Source organism: Ambystoma mexicanum, chromosome 9, assembly GCF_040938575.1.
Source record: "Ambystoma mexicanum isolate Mex_15411 chromosome 9, UKY_AmexF1_1, whole genome shotgun sequence".
Taxonomy (NCBI): Eukaryota; Metazoa; Chordata; class Amphibia; order Caudata; family Ambystomatidae; genus Ambystoma; species Ambystoma mexicanum.
Window position 1 is genome coordinate 1,516,999,248 of NC_090931.1, and position 26,441 is coordinate 1,517,025,688.

Consider the following 26,441-nt stretch of genomic DNA (forward strand, 5'->3'; position numbering starts at 1 on the left):
TCACCCATCGGCTCCCCAGGCGGTAAAAGATCGTCCTCGAGCTCAGGAGGAGGGTGAGTTGTCGGAGTCCGACTCTATACATGATGACTCTGGGTCAGACATCTCCCTGTCACCGTCGAGGGACCCGACATGGAATTCGGATGTAGAATTGGAGTCTACGAGGAGCCAGACACAGCCATCTCCCCCTGATGATGTGGGAGCCTTCCATGCAATGATGGGGAAAGCGTGTTCCGAATTCGGCTTGATTCCTGAGGAGCAGAGGAAAGACTGTTTCCTTTTTGACCATATGGGTCAAAGGAGAAAATCGGTATTTGCCATCCCAATCCTTGACCACGTGTGGCAAGAAGGTCTCAAAACGATGCGCCATCCGTTCTCGGAACCAGCCATAAAGGGACGGATCGAGAAAAAGTTTAAAGCTCCTGAGTCCACTCCAAAATGTCTAACATCACAGCCTTTGTCTGACTCGGTGGTGTCGGCGGCAGCAGCTAGGAAGGCCAGGGTCCAGCAGAAATGTTCAACGCCACCGGAAAGCGAGGCTAGGAGGCAGGACGCATTTGGAAAGAAGGTGCTCTCGGTCGGAGCGACGACAGTAAGAGCAGCCAATTCCTTAGCGATCGTGTCACGATATGATAGGGAAATGTGGCACAAATTAGCCCCTATCCTAGAACACCTGCCAGACGAACACCGAAAAGCAGCTATGTTACTGGTGCGGGACGGCGAGGAGGCCTCGAACCACGCTATTAATATCGCAGTGGACCTAGCAGAGTCTGGTTTCAAACAAATCAACCATGGAGTAGTGCTTCGTCGACAAGCGTGGCTCAAATGTACTACTTTCCGTCCTGAAGTACAGTACAAAGTCCTGGACATGCCATGCGAAGGGGAGCACCTGTTTGGCGAAAAAGTTGATGAAGCGCTGAAAGGGATGAAAGAAGACACGGATACTGCTAGGTCCCTCGGCGCCCTTCAAACGGGTAGAAATTTTCGCTCTTTTCGCCCTTTCAGAGGTGCTTCTGGAAACTCCCGCTTTGGAGCCTCGAGGGACCGTGGATTTAACAGGCCCTCGTACTCTTCACAAGGGTTCAGACGAGCGTCCCAGTCGGCACGTGGAAGCAGGGACTATCAAGCCTCCAGGCGGCGAGGCTCAGGTCCGTCGTCAACGAAGAACAAGCAAACCAGCAATCAATGACGGCCTTCGGAACGTCCTGGGGGGTCGAGTCTCTCATCACTTCGACCGATGGAAATGCATCACCAAAGATCGATGGGTCCTAGACACGATTCGCATGGGTCATGCGCTGCAATTCAAAGACAAGCCTCCGCGTCTTCCTCCTTTATTCTCGACACAGCCCCACCTCCAAATCCTACGACAAGAGGCGGAGCTTATGTTGCGAAAAGGGGCGGTAGAGAGAGTTCCTGTGGCACAGGAAGGCCAAGGAGTTTATTCCAGGTTCTTTGTTGTCAAAAAGCCAAACGGCAAATGGAGGCCCATTCTCGACCTGAGGGTACTCAACAAGTGGCTAAAGAGCAAAAAATTCAAAATGCTAAAACTCCAAGAGGTTATCAGATCGGTGCAACCCATGGACTATCTCTCTTCACTAGACCTTCAGGATGCTTATTTTCACATCCCAATACGCCCACGACACAGGAGATATTTAAGATTCGTCGTCGGGAGAAAGCATTTTCAGTTCAAGGTCCTCCCGTTCGGGCTCAAGTCCTCCCCCAGGACGTTCACCAAGTGCTTGGCCCCTATAGCGGCCCATTTAAGGAAGGATGGTCATCATGTCTATCCATATCTAGACGACTGGCTAATCAGAGGGTCATCCAAGGAACAAACACGAGACAGTCTACGAGCCACAATGTCCATCTTACAGGAACTGGGCTTCGCAATAAACTTCAACAAGTCCTCAGTAGAGCCTTCGAGGACCTTGGTCTTTCTAGGAGCGGAGTTTCATACGCACACAAGCCTGGTGAAACCATCCAGCGAAAGAATTCAGAAACTTCAAAACAAGGCGTCGGAATGGAGCGGCGGTACCAGAGTCTCTGTGCGCAAGTACATGTCCCTGCTAGGGACCATGTCGTCCTGCATTCCGTTAATAAACAACTGCCGTCTGTTTATGAGGCCTTGCCAGGAATTTCTAGCGGACCGTTGGGCACAGAGCAGAGGTCGCTGGTCCGACAGACTGGTCGTCGACGAACAACTAGTTCAAGCACTCGGCTGGTGGAAAGTGTCTACTCACCTAACGAGAGGGATGCCTCTACTGGAACCAGAGTTCCAAAAGACGGTGGTGACGGATGCATCGCTGAGCGGATGGGGAGCTCATCTGGATATGTTACAGGTACAAGGCCAGTGGTCTTTGCAGGAGTCCTCCCTGCATATCAACCTGCTAGAACTGAGAGCAGTGCGATGGGCTCTGAAGTCTTTTCTTCCGCAACTGAGGGACTCGGTGGTGCGTGTCATGACGGACAACACCACTACGATGTTCTACTTGAGGAAACAAGGAGGGACACGTTCCAGGTCCCTATCGACAGAGGCACAGAAAATCTGGCATTGGGCCCTTCAACACAACATACAAATCTTAGCATTTCACCTACCAGGAGTGAAAAACGTGGAAGCCGATGCCCTCAGCAGAGAAATGAACGAAGTTCACGAATGGGTGCTGAACGACCAACAACTTCAACAAGTATTCAAGGAATGGGGACACCCTTCCATAGACCTGTTTGCAACGAAGAACAACAAGAAATGCCATCAGTACGCAAGCAGATGGCCTCAGCAGGGCTCGCTGGGGGATGCGTTCTCATTCCCATGGACGAACAAATTCCTGTACGCATTTCCTCCTTTTCCCCTTGTCAGGAGGACGTTGCAATGGATCCTCAGGTACCCATGTCGGGTAATTCTGGTGGCCCCATACTGGGCCAGACAAGTGTGGTTTTCAGACCTACTACACTTAGCGGCGGCGGAACCGATGAGATTCCAGAAGACCCCCGACCTTCTGTCTCGACAGGAGGGTGTCGTTTGGCATCACGACCCGGACAGCCTCAAGTTGACGGCCTGGCTCCTGACTTCGCCGAATTTGGTCGGCTAACGATTCCGGAGGACTGTCGACGTATCCTGCAAGCGGCAAGAGCACCTTCCACAAACGCCTCATACGCGTACAAATGGAAAAGGTTCTGTCAATGGTGTGAGGATCAACCAGGTTTGGCCCCGCAATCGATTAGGCCGGAACAGCTCCTTCCATACTTGCTGTTATTAGCTCAAATGGGCCTGTCGGTGTCGTCAATAAAAGTACACCTAGCAGCCATTTCCAGGTTTACTCGTCGACGGCACTCGGCACCATTGTTCAGCGACCGCCTGATTAAGCACTTCCTTAAAGGCCTCTTTCGGAGTTTCCCTCCAGAGAAGAAATTTCCACCGGAGTGGAGCCTCAATCTGATCTTAACGTCTCTTATGAAACCTCCGTTTGAGCCAATGTCATCATCGTCTCTGAAGTTTCTGTCGTGGAAATTGGCCTTCCTGGTGGCCATCACTTCAGCCCGACGTATCTCAGAAGTTCAGGCTCTAATGGTGGACCCACCATACTTACGATTTTTCAAGACCAAGGTAGTCCTAGCCACTAACCCACAGTTCATACCAAAAGCTCCTTCGGTGTTTCATAAACACTCTTCTATCGTGTTGCCTACGTTTTTTCCGGAGCCATGCTCGGGAGCGGAGCGCATGCTACACACATTGGATGTAAAAAGGGCTCTCAAGTTTTATCTTCATCGTACGCAACCGTTCAGAGAAACGAGACAGCTGTTTGTGGCCTATGGGTTGGGTGCTAGAGGAAAAGCCATTTCAAAGCAAGGACTTTCAAGATGGGTGTCATCTACCATCTCGTACTGCCATTCCAAGGCAGGGAAGCCTCTTCTACGACGGCCAAGAGCTCATTCAACTAGAGCAGCGGCATCGTCGACGGCACTGTGGGCCGGAGTCCCTCTAGGGGACATCTGCATGGCGGCTACCTGGGCGACTACACACACCTTTACCCGCCATTACTGCCTGTCGCAGCAACATGCCGAAGACACCCGGATGGGACAGGCGGTGCTTCGACACCTATTCCAGTAAGGTAAGCCCCGGCTGCGGGGTGGCATCCTGTGGAATTTATGACTGTATGTGGTCCGTTTTTTCCCTATGTAAACTATTACTGATGTATACATAATCTTAGGGAACGGCCTTTTGCGAAGAATGTATAGGGGTTTGCATGCACACCTCCTCTTGGGGGTAGTACTGCTATGTAATCTATTCAAAGCATGTGAATCCATGAAAGATCCAATGCTGGAGAAGGGAATAGTTTCTTACCTGTAACTCCATTTCTCCAGCATTGGTATCTTTCATGGATTCACATGCGCCCACCTGCCTCCCCTGATCATGCAAACCGGTTCCCCCACTACTTTGGGGGCCGAAATCTGAGGGAGCGCGGGGGCGGGGCCTGTATTTATATCATGACGTCCTGACGGCACGGGCACGCATGATACAAAACGAGGTGGATAGGACGCATAAGCGTCGAAAAAGTTTTCCTACGGGAAAGGGTCTATATAATGTACCGGGGATTCCCAGCCTGACGACGGGGAATATTCAAAGCATGTGAATCCATGAAAGATACCAATGCTGGAGAAATGGAGTTACAGGTAAGAAACTATTCCCATACTCACCCTGTTTCCTAATTATGTGCTTTTAAACTTCTCATCACAATATGCCTTTCTAAAATAGCATCAGTAATTTTAGGACACCACAGGTGCCAGATTCTACACTGCACTGCCTGGGCCTAACTTAACAGTCCCATGTGAAAAAGATTGTCTTTTCCTTTTTTTTACTAAGTGTAACTTTCAGATAGAAATGTGTACTGCTTACAAACTGTGTCCAGGGGGGGGGGGGGGTTATGGCCTTTTTAGATAAGGAAGCAGATTCCAGACATACTGCACCTTCAGCCAATTAAGCAAATTCTTCATTTTGTGAACAAACTGAACTGTGGCTTTTTCTTTAGAAATCATTTCACACTGCACCATCTGATGAAGAAGTCTGTGTGACTCCGTAAGCTAATGCTTTGTTCCATGTCTGCATAGTATTTTCAGTTAGTCCAATAAAAATGATCAAAACCTGCATCGCGCGTGATCCTAAATGTGACTAACACAGTGTTGAACACTTTTCTTTGCACATCTCCTCGAATGGGAGACAGTAGTCTTAGGGAAAGGAGTTGCCTAAATAGCTCATTATGCATATTTTGCCTTGGGGTAGGCATTGGGAGATACAATAGCTGAAGGACCCACAGAGAAATTGAAAACCATTCTGGATTCTATTGATTCTTTTACTTTTATTGTGGCAGTATAATTAGGAGAGGAAAGGTGTGGGGTAGGGGGATCCGGTTGGAAACTAAAACAGTCAGTACTAATAAAAACAGTGACTGGAATTGGTTAAAAGTAACAACTGATGTGGCTATTTGAATCTCCATTTCTCCAGCATGGGGTCTGGCATGGATTCACATGCTCATGAATATTCCCCGTCGTCAGGCTGGGAATCCTCGGTAAAGAAAAAACCAGTATCAGTTTCGTTCCTGATCTGTCTTTCGTAGTAATAACCAATCACTGGTCTCTGCGTCATACTGACCACAGCCAATGACTGCCCTCTACCTAAGCACCGCCTCTGGCAGCCATCTTCAGATTTTTACCGCACGTTCATGTGTTGGGATCCTCGTGCTATTGCTCTCGAGCGTTAGTGCTATTTTTTCGCGTTTTTTCACAAAAACTTCGATTCTTTCGGTCAAAAGAGCCTCAAGCTCCACCGATACTACATCCGATCAACGGGGACCCGTGTCGGATTCGTCTGCGCCCCTCAAGGGTGAAGATTCCGTCGAGCTACACTTCGGAGGACTCCAGAAGCTTCTCAGGCCCGGTCTCGGAGATGGCCCAGGAGAAGGGAAGCTCGACGCCCGGAAAGCTGTTCAGGGTCTGCCCTGGATGCCAGCTGCAGAACGTCTTTAAGGAGGACGAACACTCTTTCTGCCTTTATTGCCTTCATGAGGACAAGACGCACGTGGAGAAGGACTGTGCGTTTTGCGGCAACATGTCGGAACGGACCATGAAGGACCGTCATCAACGTCTCGCCAACTGGCTGGAGGGTAAGAGCCCGTCTGGCGAGAAGAAGAAGAAACCCGAGCGGTCTTCTAAGACCTTTTAGGGCGCCCCGGCGACGGGGGCCCAACATAAGGCTAAGCACCGCGAGTCCGCTGGCACCGGGAGCGCCGAACGGTCGGGCTCTACGGGCGCCAGGCAGGGCGCACCCTCCCCGGCACCATCAACCACGAGCCAACGCTCTGGGTCGGGTAAGAGGAAGGCCGAGCACCCGGCGAAACTCCTGGAGAGGCCCCGGTCGAGCTCTAAGGCAGAGGAGGAGTGTGGCAGTGCCCCCTCCCTCAAGGATAAGGCGGTGAGCGCACCTAAGGTGGTGAAGGCCTTGATCCATCCGTCCAAGCCCTCTATCGAGACGGTCGCGGCGGCCCTGGCTCAGCCTGTGGAGGCTGCGCCAGTGGTAGCGACCTCGGGGCCCAGAATCTCCCTGCCTCCTCGGAGGGAGTCTTCTTTTGTGCCCATCGATAGGACCCCCGTGAAACCCCCCGTGGGGAAGAAGGGGGGGCAGGGCGTCGTCGTAGATTCGGCCTCAACCTCCGAAGAGGAGCTGATCGAGGTCTTAAGCCACGGCCTAGGCGTGGAAGAAGGCCTACCCGTCGGAATGGACCCCGACGCAGGTGACGACGACATCGTCGAGGATACCGACGGGGCCCCTGCTCGCCCTTCGGATTCCCCTCTGCCAGCGCCGCAAGACAACGCGGCGGCCATTTTGTTGGCCATACAGTCCTTATGCTCCGAGATAAGGACGAGACTACCGTTACCGACGGAAGAACCTTTCCCGTCGGGGGATCCAGAACCGGGACCTTCTGGTGTTCCCCCTGCCAAGAAAAGAAGGATTCATCCACCACCTCCTTTTCAACCGTCGCGCCCTGTCCAGCCCTCTCCCCCGTCCACCCGAGGGGATGATACAGGGACTGACACGGCAGCGACGGGTACAGACGACGAGGCATACGACGAGGATATTCCGTCGTCGCCTCCCGCCAGGGCTTCTCCGCCCGACGAGATCGGATCCTTCCACTCCATGATCTCCAGGGCTTCCGAGCTTTTCCAACTCTGCCCTGAGGAGAAGAAAAAGGAAGGCTTCCTTTATCAGCGGCGCGAGGCCAAGAGGAAGACGGTCCTCGCTGTGCCTCTGTTGGACGACATTTGGGATGAGGGCCTTTCCCTCCTCAAGAACCCTTCCACGACGCCAGCTAGAAGATACCGGTACGAGAAGAAGTACCGGGTCCCGGACACGGCCCCCCTGTGCCTCCGGGCACAGCCTACCCCGGATTCCGTCGTCTCCGCGGCAGCCAGGAAGAAAGCGGGGGGGGGTGCGGCATCCACATCGACTTCCCCGCCGGACGGCGAGGGAAAGAAATTGGATGCTATGGGACGTAGAGTCATCTCGTCGGCAGCGACGACGATTAAAGCGGCCAACGCCTTGGCTATCGTGGCTCGCTACGACAGGGAGCTCTGGTACAAGATAGCTCCCCTGCTGGATTTTCTGCCGGACGACAAGAGGGCGGAGGCCCTGGAGATCCTGCAGGAAGGTGAGGTGGCCTCGGACCACGCCATCACCGTGGCGACGGACATCGCCGACACTGGGTTCCGCCAGTTGGGCAACGGCGTTTGCCTTAGACGTCGTGGATGGCTCAAAGCTACGGATTTCCGGCAGGACGTCCAGACCAGAGTCCTGGACATGCCCTTCGACGGGAACAACCTGTTTGGGAAGACAGTGGACGATTCCCTTCAGGCCATCCAGGCGGATACTGAGACGGCCAGGGCCCTCGGAGTCCTGCAGCAACGTCGGACGCCCTTTCGGAGCAGCAGAGGCAAGGGCGCCTCCAGAGGTTCCGGCGGCGGTTTCGCTTCCTACCGTCAAGCGGCCCGCTCGTCGTCGCAAGAGGCCTACAGAGGACGAGGCAAGTCTAGCGGACCCCGCCGTCGTCGCCCAGGAGGTCAAGGCGGCAAGGCCGCGTCCAAGCAGGATTGAACCGGCTGTGGGGTCGGGCCCCCGCCGGAGCACCCCGGTGGGAGGCCGGCTGGCGGGCTTCGTCAGCGTGTGGGAGTCCATCTCCACCGACCGTTGGGTTCTGGACGCCCTGGCCCGGGGTCACGCGCTCGAATTTCAAAGAAGGTGCCCGCGTGTCCCCCCCGTGGCCAGGAAAGAACTTCACGTCCCTCAACTTCTCCTGGAGGTAAAGGCGATGCTCAGAAAGGGCGCCATCGAAATCGTCCCAAAGAGGCTTCAGGGCTCCGGAGTTTACTCGAGATACTTCCTCGTGAAGAAGAAGACGGGAGGATGGCGCCCCATCCTAGACCTCCGACGTCTGAACAAGTTCATCAAGGCGCAGAAGTTCCGGATGGTCACCCTCCAGCACGTCCTGGGCCAGCTGGAGGAAGGGGATTTCCTGTCGTCGTTGGATTTGGAAGATGCCTACTTCCACATTCCCATCCTAAAGGGGCACCGAAAATTCCTCAGGTTCGTGGTCCAAGGGCGTCATTACCAGTTCAGAGCCCTCCCCTTCGGACTACGGTCGGCACCCAGGGTTTTCACCAAGTGCCTCGCACCGGTGGCGGCGCAGCTGCGCCGCGAGGGGATCCACGTCTACCCCTACCTGGACGACTGGCTCATCCGCGCCAAGACGAGGGAACTCGCCGTGGTTCACACGGCAAGGACCGTCCAACTCCTCACGGACCTGGGATGCTTCGTGAACTACGCCAAATCCCACCTGGTGCCCGCGCAAGTCGCACTGTTTCTCGGAGCGAGGCTCGACACAGTGTCCCTTCTGGCCTCCCCGTCGGAGGAGAGGACCAGGACCATCTTGGGCAAGGTGCAACGGATGTTGGTGGCCGACGCGGCCAAAGTGAGGTCCATCAAGTCCCTCCTCGGGATGATGTCTTCCTGCATCTACCTCATTCCCATGTGCAGGCTCCGGATGCGCCCGTTGCAAGAATTCCTGGATGCGCGCTGGATCCAGACGACGGGCAGCTTCGAGGAAAGGATCAAGCTCGACGAGAACTTCCGACGAGCGATACGGTGGTGGGGCACCCGCGCGCATCTGACGGCGGGCATGGACTTCCAGACCCCAGCCCACCAGGAGACTGTGACTACGGATGCCTCCCTGGAAGGGTGGGGAGCGCACACCGAAAATCTGCACGCAAAGGGACTCTGGCTCCCGACGGAGAAGTCCCTGCATATCAACGTCCTGGAGCTCCGTGCAGTGTTTTGGGCCCTCAGGTCTTTCCTTCCGTCCCTCAAGGGCAAGGTGGTGAGGATCTTCACCGACAACACCACCACCATGTTTTACATCAGGAAACAGGGCGGAACCAGGTCCCCAGCGCTGTCCAAGGAGGCGCAGGACCTGTGGCATTGGGCCGTCGCCCAAAGGATTTTTCTGGTGCCGTTTCATCTGGCAGGGATAAAAAACACCATCGCCGACTCACTCAGCAGGGAGCTGCGCTCGTGCCACGAGTGGGAACTACGGCAGGATCTGGTGGATCGTCTCTTCCGACGGTGGGGCACACCCCAGATCGACTTGTTCGCGACGGCGACGAACACCAAGTGCCGGAGGTTCGCCAGCAGGTTTCCCCAGACGAGGAGCATGGGCGATGCTTTCTCGTTCCCCTGGGAGGGCCTGTTCCTCTACGCGTTCCCTCCTTTGCCTCTGCTAATCCGGCTAGTCAACCTGCTCAAGAAGTCACGGTGCAGGATGATCCTCGTCGCACCCTCGTGGCCGAGGCAGATATGGTTCCCGGACCTTCTGGACTTGTCAGCGTCCCCGCCGATCAAACTGCCGGCGGACGCCGATCTACTCTCCAGGGAAGGAGGCGCCATCCTCCACCACGACCCGAAGTCGCTGAACTTGCAGGCCTGGCTCCTGCAGCGCTAGAGTTTGGAGGATACGACATACCGGCCGACTGCAGAGAGATTCTTGCAAAGGCCAGGGCGTCCTCGACTCTTAAATGCTACGGACACAAATGGAAGAGGTTCTCTGTCTGGTGCCACGCACAGAAGATTAACCCTCTACGGATTACGGCTCCTCAAGTACTGCCGTACCTGCTGACGCTGGCCAAAGCTGGCCTGGCACACGCGTCCATCAAGATTCATCTTGCTGCGATCTCCAGATACACCAGAACCACGGGACGGACGTCCTTGTGGTCTCATCGCCTGGTGAAAGAGTTCATGAAGGGACTATTCAGATCGTTCCCGCCGGTGAAGGCTCCGGCCCCGGCGTGGGAGCTCAACGTGGTGCTGACCAAGCTCATGGGACCTCCGTTCGAGCCTCTGCACTCGGCTCCGTTGAAGTTTCTATCGTGGAAAACTGCTTTTCTTGTGGCCATCACCTCCGCACGACGAGTGGGAGAGATCCAGGCCCTTTCCTGCAAGGCCCCGTACTTGACTTTCCACGACACGAGGGTAGTGCTCAGGACGCACCCCTCCTTCATGCCCAAGGTACCGTCGGACTTCCATCTCAACGAACCCTTGGTGTTGCCTGTATTCTTCCCGTCGCCTTCGTCGCCGGCTGAGAGGACTTTGCACTCGCTGGATGTAGCTAGAGCGCTGAAGTTCTACGTGGACCGCACGAAAGGTTTTCGGAAGACGTCACAACTCTTTGTGAACTTTGGACCTGTCAATCAGGGGAAGGCTCTCTCGAAGGCTTCCATTTCCAGATGGCTCTCCGGCTGTATCATGTACTGTCATCGGTTGGCAAACCGACCGCTGCCCGGCCGTCCGAGAGCCCATTCCACCAGAGCGATCGCAGCTACCACGGCGTTCCTTTCTGGTGTGCCCCTGCTGGACATATGCAGGGCTGCTACGTGGAGGTCGACGCACACCTTCACGAGATTTTACTGCGTCGACCGGGATTCCAGGGAGGAGTCCAGGGTCGGCCAAGCAGTGCTGCGCAACCTGTTCGCCTGAGGTGAGCCTGGTGAGGAGGTAAGATGCTTAATGTTGAGTTTGATGCTATGCTTAATGTTGAGCCTTTGCCACCTCCCGTGGTTGTGCATGTGTGTACTGCTATGTATTCTTTATTCATGAGCATGTGAATCCATGCCAGACCCCATGCTGGAGAAGGAACAAGTTACTTACCTGTAACTGTTGTTCTCCAGCATGGGTCTGGCATGGATTCACATGCGAACCCTCCCGCCTACCCCTCTGCGGCTCTTCACTTGGTCATACTGCCACTTCACGTGCTTCCAAATCTGAAGATGGCTGCCAGAGGCGGTGCTTAGGTAGAGGGCAGTCATTGGCTGTGGTCAGTATGACGCAGAGACCAGTGATTGGTTATTACTACGAAAGACAGATCAGGAACGAAACTGATACTGGTTTTTTCTTTACCGAGGATTCCCAGCCTGACGACGGGGAATATTCATGAGCATGTGAATCCATGCCAGACCCATGCTGGAGAACAACAGTTACAGGTAAGTAACTTGTTCCTTCCTTTAGTACCATATTTATGATACAAACATAGTGTGCCATCATCTAATGTGCTTTTTGCAAAATATCATAAACTGGTATTTAATGTTATTGTCACAGTCAATAGCCCAGTTACTTGTGTATTGTCTATTTTAATTGGCAAAATTAATACATGTGTTACAAGAAACAATACATTAATTGTTATGAACAAATCACAGTGTCGGTTGCAATACCTTGCCAACACGTGTTTCGGTCACCATGGTCTTTTTCAAGGCAAAACTTGATTCAGCAACCTTAACCAATATGGAAATCAGATTTTTAAACAAAATAAAAAATACAAACTGGACAATGAAAGATGCAGATCAGCAAAATAAGAAAAATATGTTGTTTTTAATTTGTACACCGTACATAAGAGAGGAGACAAAAAATAGGGAAAGACCAATAAGAAAAGAACATAAGATACACTCATCATTGAATTCATACATTGTAAGTGCAACTGTTCATTTATGAACCAATAATGAAAAACTAATTTCATTCTTCATTTGATACTTATAGGTTGCCAGAACGCAATTGAACTATCAATTCATAATGTGAGCATTCTTAAGGTGTGTTAAGATGGATTTCCATAACCGGCCCTGTGGGAGGGTTCTGTCTGAGTGGCCACCCTAGTTGATGAACAATTGATGGGTAATTGACACTTGGGTCTAGCCAAAATCTATCAAGGTAGTTTAGCAGAGCAGTAAGGCAAGACTTCAGAGGTGTGGTGATGGTGTAAAGCTAGTGAGCCACACACAGAGCACTCAAATCAGATTAGACAGAAGTACAAACATACTGTAATTTAGCCCTTTGAAGTACTCTTGAAGGTGACACCAAAGTAACTGTCCCTAAAAAATTGTATAAATCTATACATGTACACACTTGCTGATCGCAACTGAGATCACCCACACTTTACACTAATAAATAATAAAACGGATGAGGGATAGAGTGAGAGAAACAGAGAGAGATACAGAGAGGCACACCCTGGACTGCCCAAGAAGTGGTTGATCGACGCAGAAGTCCTGTGGAGCCACGACCGAAGGAACCGATGCAAGCGAACCGGAGTGGCAGTTCTGCACCAGCCGAAGACACTGCCTCGCTCTAGAAACACTGCCACAGAGAACAAGGTATGCTATGTGTCCAGGGCACCATGAGAAGAGTGGAGAGGCCTGGCCATACTCCAAGAAGGGGTGAGAAACCAAATAACTCAAGAAGGGGTGAGAAACCTGATAGCCCAGGACAGCCCAAGGTGGGGTGAAAGACAGGAGATCCCAAGACAGGGCATGAGAAGCAGAACAGCAACACAGGGTGCGAGATGCAGGACCCCAAGGCAAGGTGTGAGCAACAGGCCTCTCAGGGAGGGGGGGGAGAAATACTGCAAGGTGGTGTAAGAGACACTATATTTCAGGACTGAGTGATTACAAGCTCACCCAAAAAAACAGAGACGGTTACCCTAGGAGGAAAGGAAGAATAAAGAGACATTGGATGAACCTGAACTTTGAAACATCTCGCTGGACAAGTGACCCCGGAGAAACTACAGGGACATTTGGGTGGGTGACTGAAGCCAGCCACCACCTCCTATGTTCAATAGAGTATGCTCCCCAGACAAGGTTTGTTTGAGTTTGTGTTATCCTTTTTGTTAGTGGTAGGGACAGGATTCAGCGTAGATTAGGCTTTGAACAGAGGATCGTTTTGTGTTGATCAGACATCCTGACATGCACCCTTTGTTATTTTCTTTATAGGCTAGAGTTAAAACCTCCTTAGAGATAGGGGCAGAATAAGCCTTGCTTGCTTACTTGAATACAATTTGATGTATAAAATGACCTCTTGTTCGTAACTTACTACCACAGTGCCTTCTTGGACCTAACTTACTGAAAGACCTCCCAAGGCACAAGAAATGCTGCTATTCACATGTCCCTTATTTTAGGTGCTCACAAAGCCTATCTTCGGTAGCTGGTACATTTCTGGATCTTTGGTCTATCAAGGCCCACCCAAAGGATCCCATGGACATAGCAAGTTCAGACTTGATACTGGTCTGTCATGCTACCAACCCTTTTTTGTCCATCAGCATACAGTTATACACCAATTCCAAGTCTAACTTCCCCCCACAGACTCAGCCATGAACACAAGACCAAATCCAAGGACTTAGAAGCACCTATTTGTCATCACTAAGACTTAACAGTACTGATTTTCAGGTCATACTCCCCTATTTTTGTGAGGGTGGTTTTTAAAACACAAGAAGACTTTTCCAGCTACATGAAGAACGCTACAACTACAGAGAGGAGACTATGACGGCCTTAGGCAAACTGCCAAGGCCTTCAATATAGCCACTTTAACACAGCCCTATCTTCACTGTTGGGTCTTGGTTTAGATGAAAGGAGAAGGAAGATTGTATCGCTTCTATAGGTATACATTCTGCTCAGGGCAGCACACATTTGGGGGTCCCTCTCGGGCACCAATCCGGCACTGTGCCCACTTCCAATTTGCCTCCTTTGACAGAGGGTCTCACAGCGGTGTCACATGGCTTCCGCCTTCTCAGTGCACTGCATCCTCTGTTGATGGACTCACTAGGGCATTGCCGATTTCATTATCATTGGCTTACCCTTCTCCCTTATGCCTCTCAAGACCCAGCCATCCCCTTCCTCCTCTCATGCAGTCTCCCCTTTTCCTGGATCCAGGTACAGTGCCAGTCGAGGAGGAAGAAGACCCAGCAGCTATACGGTTCAGTGTTTTTTTTTAATGAGATGCTGGTCCGAAGGGGACTTGAGAAAGTGACTCCTCCTTTACATACTGAGTCTTGGGTACGGGTATCCCTTCCAGGGCTTCAGCTGAACCAGGGGTTCCATGCAGACAGATGTTCTGAAAAGGGGTTTAGAGGTTTGGCTCATGACACACTCAGATAGTTAGAAAGAAACCTCACTTACTGACCTTCTTTGAATTTGGAAAAGAAACAAAGGGAAATGTAAAACTTGTATTTGAGGGTGTATGTCTAGAGACCAGGTTTGGTGAGCTACGCTCATTATTGGGATTTGTATCCCAGAGTGTGAAACTGGATTGTGTTTTATGTGTTTTCTGCAACAGGAGCCTTTCCCCTAATATCATGTCTCTTGTTTCCCTTGTTAACGGTTAATTGAAGGAAAGCAATGTAAGTGTTTGCGATGCAAGAGATGTACAGTAAAAATCTGATTCCATTAATAAAACAAGGTACTCTGAGTTATTCTGACGTACTCTTGGCACACTACTAGTAACTCAGGCTTACTCTTGGCTTACTGCTTGTAACTCTGCCTTCCTCACATTAAATTCTTTTTTTAATCCAATAGCTTTCTCCAGGTGTGAGGGGTAAATCTGGGATTAGTCAGTTATTCATAGTAACTTCTCTGTGAATAGTCTCCTAACTTTTGTGGATTTTAGAATATGCATGCACTTACACGTAATGACAAATCCCTGTGACTATATTCCAATAGCAAAAGTTACATTGATTTTTAGAGGCGTCAAATTTGCTTGTTGCCATAATATTGTTTGTTTCTAATGTCATCAAGCATATTTTTCCCACTTATATTATCTTTTTGTCTCCAACCTAGAAAAATATCAAAGAACCTGATGGCTGTGGTCTTCGCGGTCTTGCTGGTTGCTATGTTCAGAGAAGCGTTTGAATATTCTGTAGGTTGTGTTGGGATCTATGTCATTACTGAGACCACATATAATTGCGACGGCCGAAAATGCAGACTTTTTTTTTAATTAAACCCTCTTTGCACCACATAGATATGCGGGGGGAGACCCCCCCGCATCCCCCCTATTACTATAATATCCCATACCCCTCCCCCCACATATATATGTGGTGTAAGGGGGGTATAAAAAAAATAAAAAGTTGCATTTTCGGCCGTCGCAATTCTCCTGTCGACATTTTTGTACACTCACATGCTTCGGATTCCATGGGAAACAACGGCCCTTTACTATGTGCCGCTGTTCTCATGCGGTAATACTGTAACAATTTGACAGGGTTATTGCCCAGTTTTGCAGTGAATTCCTCCTGCGTAACTAACCTCCTCTTGGGAAATAGGCCTCCCAGTGTCATCATCCTCTCAGGCTCCATAGGAAGAGCCTCTATGTATTGCTGACGCTGTGGGCGAGGACACGTATACCCATCATATACTTTAGAGAGCCAGAGCCCACCCACCAGCGATTCTGTCCTACATTCTTTTGTGACCCTGTTCCTTTTACACCCGTTCTTCCTCATTACACACCTTGCTTCCCCTCTCCATTCATGTACCCTTTGTTCCCCAACCCACCTTCTGTTCCTGTACTCCTCTTGTGCACTGTCATTTCTCCACTCTCCCTCTCTTAGCATTGATTGCCTTTCTTTTTCTCATGATTCCAGGGACCTTATACCTCATCGTGTCCGAGATCCTGACCATCAAGACCGACATAAGACAGCTGGATGTACACTTGGTGGGCAAGTGCAGATAAGAAGGCCTTGTAAACTAATAAATGTAAAGGGGGCTGGTGCAGCACCTTGCTGCTAACATCTTTGTTAAGCCTTTTAGGTGGAGGGGGGAAGAAGGCATAACCTAGAGTCATTTCTGCAGTTTGGCAGTGGTGGAGGAAATAGGAATAGGTCTCATTTGCATATTGAGACCACAAACACTTGGGTACTTTGGTAAATAGTGTGACAAGGTCTGCACTCAAATGAACCTATTTAGGGTCACCTGGTAGTTCATCCTCTAGGGTCGTGGTTCCATGTAATAATGTTGCCACAAAAATCTCGCCATGCAAAAATATCGCCGAAAAATTGCCGTTTTTTGTGGCGACATTATTGCATGGAACATGCGGGGGACACCCCTGCAACCCCCAAACTTTTTTTTTTTTTAAATTATTATTTTTTTCCCTGTCCCCATATATATGGTCACCCAAATAATATCGCCACAACCTTTTCCCGGCGATATTATTTACGGCGACCATATATATGGGGATAATATTACCTGATACCAGGGTCGCCCACACAATATTTCCATTGGCGAATATTTGGGAACACACCTTTGCCAAGCTTTTACAAATAAAAGTAACTTGATCAAGGAAAGAGCACATAAAATTAAAGCTTATATCTTGACTTTAGTTTAGCCTATTTTATCCTCTACACCTATTTAAACTTTAGGCTAATGTCAGTGGGTATTCTTTAGAATGCTAATAATCTTTTACATTTTTCCATAGCCTGCTTGGCTTTGCATGATCACCTCTGGGCATTCCTACTACCCCGATACTTGTAAGGGGTTTTCTCTCACTAACCTCTTAAGAGGGAAAGCATCCAGGTCACATTCACATAGGTCTTCCTCTAAGCATAGAGGTGCCCATATGCCCTCACTGTAGGGGGATGCTTACACTCAATAAGTCAGTTGTGACCAACTCATCTTTTCCCAAAGTCTCCATTTCTCAAACACATCACCTTGACTAACTCATCCTCTCCATCTTCCCTCCCCTGACCAATGAATGCCTTTGAATGTATAACTCAGGAGTGACACACAAATACATATCACACTCCTCTGCCATGTATGTGAGTGAGTCCCCTCCTTATTTCTCTTTTTGTCTCCTCTTGTGTCTTTGCAGAAAAACCTAAAACTTGCTGCAGTGATGCTGGGTCGTGGGACTTGCGAGGTGAGTGTCATAACCTTTGGTGCTGAGAGTCTCGCCCTCAATTACAAGTAGTCTAAGCAATCCTCCCTCACACTGATAGCCCAAGTATTTAACCTCAACCAAGGGGATCCTCAATGTTTGCAGAGGGTGCATGAACATCTCCCTTGTTATTGTAATTGCCAAACCTTAAAAACACAAAGCCTCAGTATCTCGCCCTCACACATGAAGTGTTTTCTATATAACAGTTGAATGTAAACGTCCCCAAACACACACCCCCCAGTAGAGAGGCAGTAATGGACACACCCCAGAGGGAAAGAAAGCCAGGACCAAGTGCGGGTGATATTAAGAGTCTCTTTATCCAAGTAAAATAGGGCATGCAAAGGACTCTGCAAAGCTCCAAGAGCGCTCTGTCTGACAATAGCAAAGACAGTACCTTTTATTACAAATTGCATTAAGCACGTCACTAGCTATAGGGGGCACATAATCATTGGGATTGGGTGGCGTCGACTAGCACTATATACATTGTTGCTCTCGCTGCTCCGTGATTGGCGGGGCTCCACGTGGCTCCTGAGTGATGTGGACGGTCAGCTGGGCTCAGCGAGGCCGGACATGACTTGATTGGTGGTTGCATTTTAGTTGTCCTGTGGGTTAATGGAGGGCAGGTTTGAGGTTGGGTCATGGACAGGAATATTGACATGTGAGAAGGGGCTGTCTCAATACATCTTTCACAATGGGGTCTTAGGGGCAGAGGATACAGGCCCCGTGGACCCTGGGGTCCTATCATGGGGGCACTAGGGGTGTTGTTTAACCGCTTTGGTTACTTGGGAATAATGAGGGATGGGAGCACGCTTGGTAGATGTAAGGGGAAGCGCCCCCCCCCCTTCTGCGGGTCATCAGTTCTCTGGGTTTGGCAGGGGCACTGTTAGGTCGTGGGGGCTTGGGACTGGTGCCTGGAAGTCGGTGGGACTCGGGGCCAGGTAACTCGTAATTCAATGGGCCTGTCTATGGTCGTCTCAGAGAAGGGGGGAGACGAACGCTTGAGACGGGATTCAGCAGACTTGGAAGGCTGAGCTATGTGGGCTCGGCATCTCCAGGGAGATGCGGGCGGAAGGAAGGGGAAATGGCCTTGCAGCTTCGTGCGCGGTCTCCTGCACAACACCGGGGAGCTGGAGCTGGGTCAGAGATGGGGTGACAACATGAGGGTGGTTCTACAACAACATTCACATATGTGGAGTTTATACAGTTATAACATACATTTCTACGTTCACAGTTGACATCAGAAAATGAGGTAGTGTTAGGCAAGCGTATGCATGGTAAGGGTAAAGTGTTCCATGGAATGTGGACTGTATGCATTATTCGAATTTGTAAACCTTGTTTGTCGCACACAATCTGCTTGAACAGTTTCTTTGAATTAGCAGCGATCGTCAGTCAACACAACGAATCTCACATTAATTACTTCACACGCTACTAGGGTCTTTCGGGTGGATAGGGGTGGGGCGCTCCTTAAATCTTAAAGTGTATAAACCGTTCGTGCAGGGTTTTTGGGTCAGGCCAGGTTATGCAAGTTCCGATTCCCTCCTCGTTTTTCAGGTCATGGCTCGGGCAAAGATGTACTGCGGAAGGTTTAAGTGTTACAATGTTGTATCTTGTTGTTCTGTGCGTGTCTGGTGGCTCGTGAGAACGAGTCTCCAGCGGATCTTCCGTGGGGTGGAGGGTAAGGGGAAATGCGGGCTTTTAGCGAGTGTGGTCAAGTGAGGGTCATGTCTCTGTTCTCTTCGTGTGCCTGCCTGCTTGGCTTGAGCTAGGTTCAGCCGTCTAAACAAAATGGAGTAGCTCTATACAAAAATGGAGTCCGTGTCCTACCATTAATGAAGCCCCACGTGTCGATCCGCAGCCGCCCCACTAACCAGGCCAGGGTGTCTGTGGGCTGCCGACGAGTCATGAGTCTTCACCTGGTCGGGAGATGTAGTCGGAGGGGGGCCCTATTGACCCCTTCTCCCCTACATTTCCCCCCTTTCGTTACTTAAGTAACGAATACCTTAGTTCCCCCAACCGGACACGTTCCTTCTCCGCTAATACAGCCTCATCCCAGGCCGGGGTCCCCTTTATTGGCATCCAAGCCTTAGAAACCCCTCTGAGGCTTTCTCCCCTTCTGGCGTACTCGTCTGGTGTGCAATTAATATAGATACACCCACCATCCCCTTCCAAATCTACCCACACTTCTGTATGCCATGCTAGTTCTGCGGGTTCTTTTATAGTGGTGTGATACAATCTGTCTATTACATCTTTGTCGTAATACAGGGGCACCATTCTAAACTTCGATTCGGAATCCTCACCGGTTTGTACGTGAACCTCTTGTTGCATTCGTGCCCCACGTCTGGCGTTGCCCACTGTCACCATCATTGCTCCGTTCGGAACTGCGTTTGCGCAGCATCGAAGACCCAGTTGGCACACACAAAAAATCACGAGCAAAAGCACAATGAGAGGCATCAATATCTTCATTGCCAGTCCCGTCCATGTGGGGACCCATGAAAAAATGTAATTGAACCATTTGCTTGGATCAGCGCCACCTTCTGTCTTCATACGTTCCCCGAGGTTATGTACTGCGGCGATGACGTGTGACAGGGTTCCGTTATCAGCGTCTTCAGAAGGTACGAAAGTGCAGCAGGCACTTCCGATTTTTCGGCAAACACCTCCATCCATTGCCGTTAACAGGTCTAGAACATACCTGTTCTGCATCGTCATTAGCCTTAAGGCTCTCAGCTCCACTTTGATCACATTGAACCCTTCTTCAGTGTCGTTGGCCAGTTGGATCAACTCCCAGCGCGTAATTTGGAGCCATTTTGCATTTGCTCGCGCTTGGATGCTCGGAATGAGTGAGGCAAAGAAGCTTTCGGCGGCGCTGAACAGTCTGTACTTGTCTGGAATTTGGGCTAACAGGTCTGAGGATGCTTGGGAGATATAGTTCGATGACCTTCTTTTCCTCGACAATGTTTCTCCAGTTCTCCCTTCAGATAGTGCGTACAGCAGCGGGATCTCGGAGGGCGGTGCATTCGCTGTTGTCCGGGTTCTGGTTCCGCCCTCTTCTCCAACGTGGCTCTCCGGAATTACCATTAGTGCTGAGTGTAACGTCGCCAAGGTGCACGTGCCCCTCCATGAAGGTGGGAGGTGCATGTACGCCTGGTTGCCACAGATCCAGTAAGTGTCCATTAATGCTGCTGTTCCTTTTTTCATGTCTGGTATTATAAGGGTCTTGTTACAGTTTGTATTTCTCCCCATGTCCACTTTTCCTTCTCCAATGAAGCATAGTTCATTCTTTATTTCTTTTTGCAGCTTGAAAGGTTTTTCAACGGCGCTCACCCATGTTAGTTTGGCCACATGCTCGCTCCACGTTGGCATGCAAGTTTTCTCAATCCATTGCAGTTTTTCGACAGACAGCCCACGCAGTGCTTCAGCTTTACACAGCATCACCTCGCATTTCCAGTTGTTTTCGGCAAATAGTGTTCCTTTTTATGACAAAAAATGGCTCCCTCAGACAGATCACGCCTTGTCTTCTCGAGTAGCACGTTTGATCATTTTCTAAGAGTTCAAAGGATACAGTGTGCACCTGGAAGGTGTTCTTAATTCTGCACAGCGTGAGATGAAGGAGACATTGGGCATCAGTAAGAGGCAGCTCACGTGGGATGAGAACTTTAGGCGTACCAGAGGCATGGGGGATCAGGGAGCACACGTAACAACTCTCGTTGGTCGTTCGCTTGGCTGTTGTGCTCATATCTGCGTACCACTTGTTTGATTGGGCGGGGTGTCTGAGGTCTTCTAATGAGTCTAGCCCCAACCCGGAGTATTCATCGTATTTCTTCCTACCCACCTCCCGCTTTCTCCTGTTACCTCTGAGGTACAATCTCGCCTCCTTTGCTTTCTGTAGAAGTTCTTCCCTCCCCCCTTTCCTTGCTTTTCCCATTCTTCATAGAGAGTGGTGATCTGATGAGACAGTATCATGTTTTCTTCTGCTGTTTCTGCCATGTGTGCGGATTTAATAGGAGGAGGGGTCATCGTACTGGGCGTGGTTGTAGAGGTGTTATACAGCCATGACATGATCGAGGGGTGTCGGTCATTTAATTCAGTGATGCTAAAGTTGGTTGCATTGTTGTGCAGGTGGGGACTTTTGGGAAGCATACTGATGGTGGTATTCTGGTCCGGGCGGGGGCCATATCCCCATACTAGTTGGAACCCATCCCATATCAAATAGTCTCCCTTCTTGACTGATGCGTTTGTATTTTGCAGATTAGTATCGTTACCCATACCTCCCCCCTCATTTATCTTGATAGAGATAAATGCTGTCAACCAGTACACTCCTAGTCCAAACATTACGGAAAAGAATATTATTGCACGGTCAAGCCACATTGATATGAGTATGTACGCAAATCCACATCAAACGTCACATGCCTTTCATTCTGGTCCCTAACTCTAAATGTAGCAGGCTGCCTGGTCGTTGCCATGGTTTCTCCTGTATTTTGAGACATAAAAGGTGCGTTAAGCATTGTGGCCACAGTAGTTAATCAGCAGATATTGGCTGGGTAGTGGAGGGGGTTGGGTGGAGGAGAGAGAGAAAGAGAGATAAGAGGAGGGAGCAAGCAAGCATATTTTAAGCATTTACCTTTCTTTACATATTTTCTTATATTATTTTTACACAAGCTGTATTCTCACTCAAAAAAAATGTTTTTTTTTGTTCAAAGTTTCTTTTTATTCAGCCCCGTGTTCCTTCGCATCTGTTACATTTGTGTCCCCTTCTTCATTTACATTCCCATATGCTTTCCTTACGTCAGTTAAATGGATCCAGTATCTCAAGCCCTTAACTTTTACTGCTGTTGGTGTACAAAACACTACTTCATACGGGCCATGAAATCTTGGGGCATTCCACCGACGAACAAAGCTCCTTACAAATACCTGTTCGCCTGGCTCTAGTTGCCCCGTGTTTGTCTCTTTCTCATTGTCTGATGTGTCTTTTTGTTCTTCATTCTCTAGTGGTGGGGCGAGCTGTTTTGCCATCATGCGTGCTGCTCTGGTCAGTTTCAGGAGATAGTTGTTGAACTCTTCCCCCAGCACTGTCGCACTTCTGTGTGCATCTACGCATTGGCGAGTGTGCATCCGCCTCCCTGTCACAATCTCATGGGGTGACAAATGATGGTCTTTGCTCGGCTGATTCCTCAGCTCAAACAAGGCCAGAGGGAGACAATACACCCAGCTTTTCTTAAGAGTGAAGCATAGTTTAGAGAGTCTCCCTTTCAGTAGTCTGTTTATTTTTTCTACCACGCCGTTACTTTGTGGGTGGTAAATCGAGCAGAGCTTGTGTTTAATACCTAGCATGTTTGTCACTTCTTTGAAGAGTTTGTTTACAAAATGGGTGCCGTTGTCAGAGCGAATCACGTTGCAAATTCCCTAGCGTGGGAATACTTCCCTCACAAGGAATTTTGCTGCGCACTTGGCGTCTGGGCGAGCGCATGGACCTGACCCACCGTGAAAATGGACAGTCCACTACGATCATGTATCTGGCCCCGTTACATCTTTCACCCATGTCTGCATAATCTATATGCAGTTCTCTGAAGGGGCCTGTTGGTTTTGGTATCGTTCCCCTGAGTGTTCTCAATGTCATGCCTGAGTTGTAAATTTGGCACATCGTACATTCCATTGCTAACCTTGAGAGCTGTTCATGTAGCCCTGGGACAAACCAGTTTTCTTGAATGTCTGCTGCGATGTGTTGTTTGTTGTTGTGTGCAAGGAAGTGTAGCTATTGAAATGCTATTTCTAACAATCTTTTTGGCATTACTACCTTCCTGGAGTTACTTTGTCGCCACAGTAGGTCTGTGGCTGATTGGCTGCACCCTCTTTTCATCCACAACTCTTTCTTCGTCCGTTGCCCCTTTCTGCAATTCCAATATCTGTGACACTGGCATTGTGCTGCATCCATCAGGGAGCTGTTTCTCTGTTTCTTGTCTGATTAGGTACTCACCTGTTTTATCAGATATGAAGCCTCTTTTGCTGCGGCGTCTGCTGCTGCGTTCCCCAGTGAGACAAAATCAGTGTTCGTTGTATGTGCTTGGCACTTAACTATTGCTACCATGGTGGGGTCTTTGAGTGCTTCTATGAGTTCCTTTAATAGCTCGGCGTGCTGTACGGGTGATCCATCTGCTCTGTTGAACCCCCTTCTTCCCCACCTTGCCAAGCCACCGTGTACTGTAGTTACCATGTATGCTGAGTCAGTATAAATTGTCACTGCACATCCTTTAGCAGCCCGCAGGGCTTCTATCAGTGCTATCAGTTCTGCTGCTTGCGCAGAGAAATGCGCCAGTAGTCGTTGCTGTACTAGTACTTCGTAATCACTGTCTTCCATTCGCACCACAGCGATGCCTACATGCTTCTCTCCTGTGTCTGTGTTTATTGAGGCTGAACCGTCTATAAAAAACGTTTCTCCTTCGCTTAGAGCATTCTCACTGGCAATGGTTGCCCCGCTCTCCCCGCCTTGGTATGTGGCACAATCATGTGCTTGCACGTCCTCGACTGTGCATGGTTCTGAAATGAAACTAGCAGGGTTCACTATCTTACACCTTACAACATGGATGTTGGTGCTCGACAGTATCACTTCGTAAGCGGTTGCTCTCTGAGTGGTCAGTGTGCTCTTTGATCGCTCTAGTATGGCAAACAGTGAGTGCTCCACGTATAGCGTTAATGAGCAACCCATCACTATAGTAGCGCTTTTTGCAATGGCGAACGCGGCGGCAGCGAGGGCCTGTTCGCACGCGAAGTGCCCCTACATGACTGCATCCAGCGTGCTGCTGTAATACGCCAATGGTTTGTGGCCCAGTGACGTTTTTTGTGTTAACACTGCAGTCATGAGTGTGTCTTTGCAGTGAGAGAATAGGTAAAATTTGCGCTCATAATCTGGGTTCGTCAATACTGGAGCGCTCGAAATCAATTCTTTAAGTGATTGGAATGCATCGCACACTTCTGCACTCCAGTGTATGTTTGTGTTTTCTTTTTGTGCATCCTTGAGTGCTTGAAGTAGGGGGCGAGTGTATGCAGCATAGTCTAAGATCCATGCACGGCAGTAGTTGCACATGCCTAGGAATTTCTGCATATCTTGAACTGTCTTGGGTAAGCTTACAGTCGAGATGGCTGCCACTCTGTCTGGTATTATTTTCTTACCATCTTTTGAGATCAATTGCCCTAGGTACAGCACTTCTCGCTGGCAGTATTGCAACTTTTCCCTGTCCACCTTGTACCCTCTTTCAGCTAGTAACGTTAACAAGGCGATAGTCTTTCCTACATTCTGCTTCATTCTTACTGCAAATTAACAGGTCATCCACGTACTGTATTATTGTGCTCTCTGCTGTCATGTTCCCGAGATCTTCATGCAGTATCCTATTGAATATGCTTGGGCTCTCACAATAACCCTGCGGTAATCTGCAGTGTTCATATCTTCTCCCCCCTAGGGTGAATGCTGTCAAGTATCTGCACTCTTCTGCCAGTGGTATCGAGAAGAAAGCATTTTTGAGGTCTATCACAGTAAAATGTGATGCTTCCTTTGGAATGCTGCACAAGATGGATGCTGGGTTCGGGACCAGGGGAAACGCCTTCTGAATGACGTCATTAAGTGGGCTTAAATCTTGGACCATCCTCCACCCTCCTCCCTTTGCTTTTTTGATGGGGTAGATACAAGTGTTACATGGGGAGTTTGAGGGTCTTATTATTTCTTGTTCGAGCAGGGCATCTATTGTCTCTTTTATCCCCTCTTCTGCTTCTCTTGACAGTGGGTACTGTTTTACTCGTGGCAATATTGCTCCTTGTTTAACATTTATCTTCACTGGCGTTACTCCGTGCAGTAATCCTACATCATGCGGACCATTTGTCCACAACTGCCACGGTACTGTCTGCATGTCATCTTGAAAGAATGATGGCGGTCTTCCTACTACCGCCGTTAGATGCACTGGGACTTGCCTTTGCTGTATCATTATTTCACAGGGTATGGCTATTTCCATTATTATTTCCCCTTCTTTGTCTGAATCGGTGAAGAGTTCCTCATCTGATAGGTCTTGGAGGGCGATATTGGCGCTTATGCATAGCACCGTGCGCCACTCGCAGCCGTGCATGTCACTTGCAATTACTGCTATTCTTTTTGCCGAGACCTGTACTGCGTGTATGTCAAGTGACATTACCGTTCCTGGCACTATCTCAGGTCGAGCTATTGGGCGGAAAACAAATTCTGCTGGTATCCTCCATTCGTGGTTCTGCAACTCCGGTACTACCCATGCCAGTGTTTTTAATCTGTCTATGAACATTGTCTCGTCAACGGGTATCCCGCATATTGCTGGGTACATGGCACATGAGTGTATTACCAGCATCACTCGCAAGGGGCACATTCCCGGGGTTGAGCACACAATCCCTCCTCTTTCTGTAAACAATATTGTCATATTAAGTTTGCTGAGGAGATCCCTCCCCAGCAAGTTGACGGGTGATTGTTCGTAATACAATAAGGGTGTTCTTACTGTCTTTCCCCCTACCGTCACATCAAAATCTTCAGTGTAAGGAACTTCGACTACTGGCCCAGAGAACCCCTGCGTCTCCAATTTACGATTAGAAAGCGGGAACCGGCCTTCACGTATACATGACTTCTCGGCTCCCGAATCTACCATAAAGATGAATTGTTTATTCTCTATCTCTGCCCCTATCAATGGTTCCTCGTCTGCATTGAAGGTTGTCGATAGGATTGGACACGCGAGTGCTCTCTCTGGGCTGTCCTATGCTGGATGTCTAGTTGTGCTCCCCTGGCTGAAAACGTTGCCACCCACTACTGACACCCCACTGTAGGGGCTGGGTGCTCCGTTTGAGTCTATGGTAAAGGGGTTATTCTGAGTGTGAGGGGGTGTTCACTTCTCACGGTGTATTGCTGAGTGTTTTGTTGCCTATCTCTCTGTTGTCCCTGCCTTCTCTCATCTCGTTGCTCCCCTCCTTCGTTTCTGGGTAGGCCATATGGGCTTCCCGGGTGCGGGTGCCCGTGGTATTGGTCATCTTGATAGTTTTGATTGGGTCTGCTTCTGCACTCTCAGGAGAAGTGTCCCCACCTCCTCTCTGGGTGGTCCCTGTCCCATGTTTCCCAATTACCCCCATACCCTTGTCCGCCCCCTCTTCGCCCCCTGTACCCACCTCGTCTATTGCT

General features: G+C 49.8%; 1 protein-coding gene across 9 annotated transcripts in view; it reads left to right on the forward strand.

The window, feature by feature from the left end:
* LOC138489399 (uncharacterized) overlaps window positions 1–26,441 on the forward strand; it is a 310,533-nt gene that overhangs the window by 241,712 nt on the left and 42,380 nt on the right. For 7 of the 9 annotated variants that reach the window (XM_069617127.1, XM_069617119.1, XM_069617120.1 and 4 more), the window contains 2 exons: window positions 15,978–16,048; window positions 17,201–17,248. In XM_069617127.1, coding sequence (XP_069473228.1) covers window positions 15,978–16,048; window positions 17,201–17,248 — 119 coding nt within the window. Of the gene's footprint in view, window positions 1–15,180; window positions 15,260–15,977; window positions 16,049–17,200; window positions 17,249–26,441 lie in introns of all 9 variants that reach the window. The other 2 variants (XM_069617126.1, XM_069617125.1) reach the window with 1 other exon arrangement.